Genomic DNA, 5,379 nt, shown 5'->3' with positions numbered 1-5,379 from the left:
CATGCCCGGCTCTGTTTTGGGGTTTTTCAAAACAGGGTTTCTCTGTGTAGCCCTGGCTGTCCTGGAACTCACTCTGTAGACCAGGCTAGCCTCGAACTCAGAAATCTGCCTGCCTCTGCCTCCCAAGTGCTGGATTAAAGGTGTGAGCCACCACTGCCCGGCTCCCTACCTGAGTTTTAATATGCAGCCAACTGGCAACAGCAGTGTGCTGGGGGCTGCTAGGGGTCGATTCCAGGGCCTTAAACACGTTGGGCTAGGCTCTGTGCTGACCTGGTACCACCCGGCTCCTCTGTCTTTTTCTCAAGTGACTGTAGCGTTTCAAAGTCAGATTAGAAATTTCCCCAAGACAGATGTAAAATCCTGCAATGCTGGCAGAGGACAGGGGCCTCCAGCACTGCTGAGCAGGCTATGTGATCTGGATAAGCCCTGCCTGCCACACACTGGGCCTGTCTGTCAATTGCTGGTGCCTCTAGATCCTGCACACACCCAGCTCTTTCCTCCTCTGATCCAGCAGCCCCGCACCTCAGCTGGGGAAGAGCAAGGGTTTAATTCTGCCAGTCAGATGTGCTGGGGGTCAGGGAGGATATGCCGGGGTGGTCAGGGAGGGCGCTTGCTCAGGGCCTGCTTGTGCTCCAGGCACTCTGGCCACAATACCCTGCCTGTGCTTAACCACACAGGGGCCTAGGCCTTTCCCCACCCACAGAGCTGATCCTACCCATGGCCTCTGGTCCCATCAGAAGGACCCCAGCACTGTGCAGGCAGCACCTGGAGGGATTCAGGGTACCCAGCCTCCAGCTCAGCTGCCTCAGTTTCCCTGACTGTAAAACAGGTACAGTCTTTGGTGATGCTGTAGAAGGCTCCAAAGAATTTACACAGAAAGCCTTTAGCATTGCAGGGACATAGGCTGGTCCCCTGTCCTCACTGGGACAGAGACCCCAAGATCAAGGTGGGCGGGTAGGCAGAGTGGGCAAGGCTAACTAGACAGGACCATCTAGTTAGAGCATGGCCTGGACTGGTAGCAAACAACCTGGATGGGAGAACTGGGACCTATGCAGGCAGGACCCAATCTGCCCAGTGTGGCCTTGCAAGGAGAGGTGGCGACTAAGCACAACGGATGGGACCTGGCCAAAAGAGACAAGGGATTGGCCGGGCACAGCAGGACCAGAGGAGCAGTGGTCGGGTGAGGCGTGGCTGAGCCGGAAGGGCGGGGCTTGGTAAGTTGGGGAACAGAAAGCAGTCTAGAGTGGAAGCTAGCTTAGGGTGAGGTCCGGGTGGTACAGGAGAGCTACATAAGGTGGAGCCAGACGGGAGGGGTGTGGTCAGGGCAGGAGGCACTCCCTGAAGGCAGGTACTGAGCCTCATTAGGATCAGCTATACAGAAAGAGACCCTCCACGCGGGCACAGCCGAGAAGGAGGGCGTGTCCTGATCCAGTCTGAGCACAGGGGCTGCTGTACCCCTGGTGTGGTGGGAGGGGCCTGAGAAGGCACGGGGCCTACCGTGCAATTGTACTTGACACAGTCATCCCAGAAGCGGCTGGCGGAGAACTTCTTGCGCAGTACCACCGTCAACCCGTAGATGATACACTGCCCCACACCCATGATGTTCCCTAGAGAGAGAGGGCAGCGGTGAGGGTCGCTGAGGGATTCTGTCCACTCCCCTGGGGGCCCACATACCTGCAGAGTGGTAGAGTGGCAGGCAGTCGTAGAGCACGTCGGCTGCACGCATGCTGTAGGAATGGTGGCCGAAGGCGGCAATGCGGTAGTACCTGCAGGGAGAGGCAAGTCACTGGCAGAGATCTAGAGGTGGCACATCTGGGGAAGCCCTCTGGGAAGGCTGCCTGAGGGTGCAGCAAATGGAAAGGTTCCAAGGCGTAAAAGACCGTGGTTGGCTAGGGGCCAGACAGGACTAAGCTACTATGACTCAGTATAGGCAAAGCAGAATGGTCACGGGATTTAGGATATAAAACCTCAAGGATGCTAGCCAATGCGGCGGGGNGGGGGGGNGGGGGGCGGAGCAGGAGCTAGGTGGCCCTCTGCCAGAAGGGGAGGAGGAGAAAAAGGGGACAGGGTGACAGGTTCCAGCATAGGCAGGCCATGGGGAAGGGAGGGCCCTAGGACCCTGCTTACCTGCTGTGCACCACAATGGCCGCCTTAGGAAGCCCGGTGGTCCCAGAAGTATAGATGTAAAACAGCCGATCTGCACAAGAAGCAGGGGTCAGGCACCAGGAGAGCAGAGGATGGGAGGGGGCGGGGGGAGGATAGATGTCAGGGACCCCTCCACTTACCATCCATGCCCTTGCCTGGGGCTTGTGCCAGGGGTGTGGTGGGCGCCTCAGCAAGCATGGGGTCCAGGAGCTGCGTGTCAGGCAGGATGCTCTCAGGCCCCAGATCTCCAGAGCAGAACTTGAGGAGGCTCTTCCCCAGCTGCTCGCTCACCTCCGCCACCGCTGTGGTGACAGAGGCTCAGGGTCACAGTCATGAAGCACCCCTGGCCAGCATCTCCCTATCCCTGAGGTCCCTAGGTCCCCACCCTCCTGGTATCCACCAGGCCTCACCCGCTGCCATCTCCCCGCCATAAATGAGGGCCTTGGCAGCTGATGTGCCCAGGCAGAAGGCCAAGGGCTCCCGCCTCAGGTTGACATTGAGAAGCGCAGCCACCACACCGGCCTTGGCCAGGCCCAGCCACAGTCCCACGAACTCTGGCCGGCCCTCCAGGAACACAGCTACCACATCGCCTGGTGCAAAGCCCAGCTGGTGGAACAGGTTGGCCACAGCATTGGAGTAGGTGTCCAGTTGTGCGAAGGTCCAGCATATGCCAGTACTCGCGTCCACCAGTGCCAGGCGCTCTGGTTGTCGCCGGGCCACAGCCTGGAAGATGCGCGGGATCGTGTCTCCTGCTCGCCGGTGTCGTCGCAGCTCTAGCCGCACACGAATCAGAACAGAGAGGCCACTGCAGAGAGAGAGATGGGGCCACTGTCCAGAGCTGCCTGTAGCCTCGGGAGCCTCAGGACAGCTGAGGCCCAGTAAGGGGTCCTTTAGTGGCTGATATCTTAGAGCAGGGAGCATTAATCAAGGAGACAGGAAGCTATGAATCCCCAACGCCAGCCTGTCTACCACATGAGAATTAGTCACCAAGTAGTTGTCCCTAAATGGCCTGGTGCCCTGAATTTCAATTGTCAGATTCTCTTTTGTGCTCTGTGATGTTGTATACATGCTTAGCAGGCAATCTACTACCACACCCCCAGCCTCTCACTGGGGAATTCTACTCAGGGGCTCCATCCACCCTTAAGCCAAACCCCCAGCTTCTCACTTGAGGATTCTAGGCAGGAGCGTCACCACCTCATCTCCTCTATGGAGGATCCTAGGCAGGGGCTCCACCCCTGAGCCCCCTGCCTGCTTTTAACTTTTGAGTCAGGGTCTCCCTAACTGCCCTCTAACCTAGAGCTTGCACTCCTGCCTCATCATCTGGAACATCTGGGTTGACAGGCATGGTCATCAGGAAGGTCTCAGAACTCATCCCTGTTCCCCTCTGTCCTTTGAGTACTGTACCCCATCTTCAGAGGACACTGGGAATGGTGACCAAACCTGCCAATGCCTTGACCTCCCACTTGATAGCTCCTTGCTAGCCCAGGCTAGCCTTGAACTCACAGCAACCCCATCTCAGGCTACAGAACCCCAGCAGTTTCCTTTCTTCCTTCATCCAGTCCGCCCTCACCCACCTCAGGCTGCCCAACTGCACTCTACTCTGAAGACTGGTCACAGCCCTCTGGGAGAGCACCACACCGTGATGAGCACTGGGCAGAATTGAAGGTGATGGGAGGGGTGACAACAGTCAAGAACTCTTGACAGTGGGGACTGTGGAAGAAGAGGTGGGTGGCCTCCACTCAGCTGGTGCAAAGGTCCAAAGGTATGTGCCATTACACTTAGTTTATGTGGCTAGAGATGGGAGCCAGGACACATAGAAGACTAATCTACCAACTGAGCCTGATTCTATTGTTTCTCCCCAAATAGGTAACATCTCCTGAGTGCCTGGGTAAAACTTAAGAGAGGACAAAAAATGCCTTGTGCCGTCCCCATCCCAGCTGTGTCCCATTGCTCCATACTGCAGACACACCCAGCACCATCTGCCCCAGTTCCTTTGCACAGGCTCAGCAGTCACACTCTCCCTCAGCATCTGTTCTCCTCCCCAGAGCTCTGTTCAGCTGTTCCCTGCTCAGAAAACACCCCAAGAGCCCTGGAAGAGCTATCCGTGCCTTGGCATCTCTCCCCTGGCACTCACAACCTTCTAAACCCATGGCCTGCCACTGACTCACTCACTTCCTGTCCTGTCCTGTCCTGTCCTGTCCTGTCCTGGAGGGAAAGAGCAGGGGATGGGGGCCACCCAGTGCCTGTCATCTAACTATCCAGGAAGCTGAGGCAATGGGAGTAGAAGCATGAGACCAGACACTGCTCTGCAACAGGACTCAAAAACAAACGAACAAACAAACAAAAATCACCAAAACAAAACAGGGCTGGAGAGATGGCTCAGCAGGTAAGAGCATTGGCTGCTCAGCAGGTAAGAGCATTGGCTGCTCTTCCAGAGAACTTGTGTTTAATTCCTAGCAACCACATGGCAGTTCCCAAACACCTGTCGCTGCGGTCCCTGTTATAAAACCATCCTCCGCCTTCTGCAGGCACTAGGCATGCACATGGTACACACATACATGCAGGCAAAACTTCTGTGCACATGAAAAATAAAATAAAAAACTAAAACATTAAGTAAAAATAACTTTTTAAAGTTTGTGTTATGTATGTGAGTACACTGTAGCTGTATAGACAGTTGTGAGTCTTCATGTGGTTGTTGGGAATTGAATTTAGGACCTCTGCTTGTTCCAGTGGGTCCCAATCACTCTGGTCAACTCTGCTCCCTCAGTCCCTGCTCCCTCCAACCATGGCTAAGAGCACTAACTGTTGAAGATCCTGAGTTCAAATCCCAGCAACCAATGGTGACTCACAACCAACCATAATGAGATCTGATGCCCTCTTCTGGTGCATCCGAAATCAGCTACAGTGTACTTATTTATAATAGTAAAAATCTTTGGGCCTGAGCGAGCAGAGCCGACCAGAGCAAGTGGGGCCCGACCAGATCAAACAGAGGTCCTAAATTCAATTCCCAACAACCACATTAAGGCTCATAACTTGGCTGGTGAGATGGCTCAGCGGGTAAGAGCACCCAACTGTTCTTCTGAAGGTCCTGAGTTCAAGTCCCAGCAACCACATGGTGGCTCACAACCATCCCTAACAAGATCTGGTGCCCTCTTCTGGAGTTTCTGAAGACAGCTACAGTGTACTTACATATAATAAATAAATAAATAAATAAATAAATCTTAAAAAAAAAAA

General features: G+C 55.0%; 1 protein-coding gene across 7 annotated transcripts in view; it reads right to left on the bottom strand.

Moving 5' to 3' along the window:
- Window positions 1–5,379, bottom strand: part of Slc27a1 (solute carrier family 27 member 1) — an 18,843-nt gene that overhangs the window by 5,005 nt on the left and 8,459 nt on the right. For all 7 annotated transcript variants that reach the window (XM_029532073.1, XM_029532072.1, XM_021219186.2 and 4 more), the window contains 5 exons: window positions 2,556–2,950; window positions 2,286–2,447; window positions 2,128–2,197; window positions 1,675–1,766; window positions 1,498–1,607 (listed from right to left, as the gene is read on the bottom strand). In XM_029532073.1, the coding sequence (XP_029387933.1) occupies window positions 1,498–1,607; window positions 1,675–1,766; window positions 2,128–2,197; window positions 2,286–2,447; window positions 2,556–2,950 (829 nt within the window). The remainder of the gene's footprint in view (window positions 1–1,497; window positions 1,608–1,674; window positions 1,767–2,127; window positions 2,198–2,285; window positions 2,448–2,555; window positions 2,951–5,379) is intronic.

Source organism: Mus pahari, chromosome 19 (assembly GCF_900095145.1).
Source record: "Mus pahari chromosome 19, PAHARI_EIJ_v1.1, whole genome shotgun sequence".
Classification (NCBI taxonomy): domain Eukaryota; kingdom Metazoa; phylum Chordata; class Mammalia; order Rodentia; family Muridae; genus Mus; species Mus pahari.
Note: the sequence above shows the minus strand (reverse complement) of the source record. Positions and strands in the feature narration are given on the sequence as shown.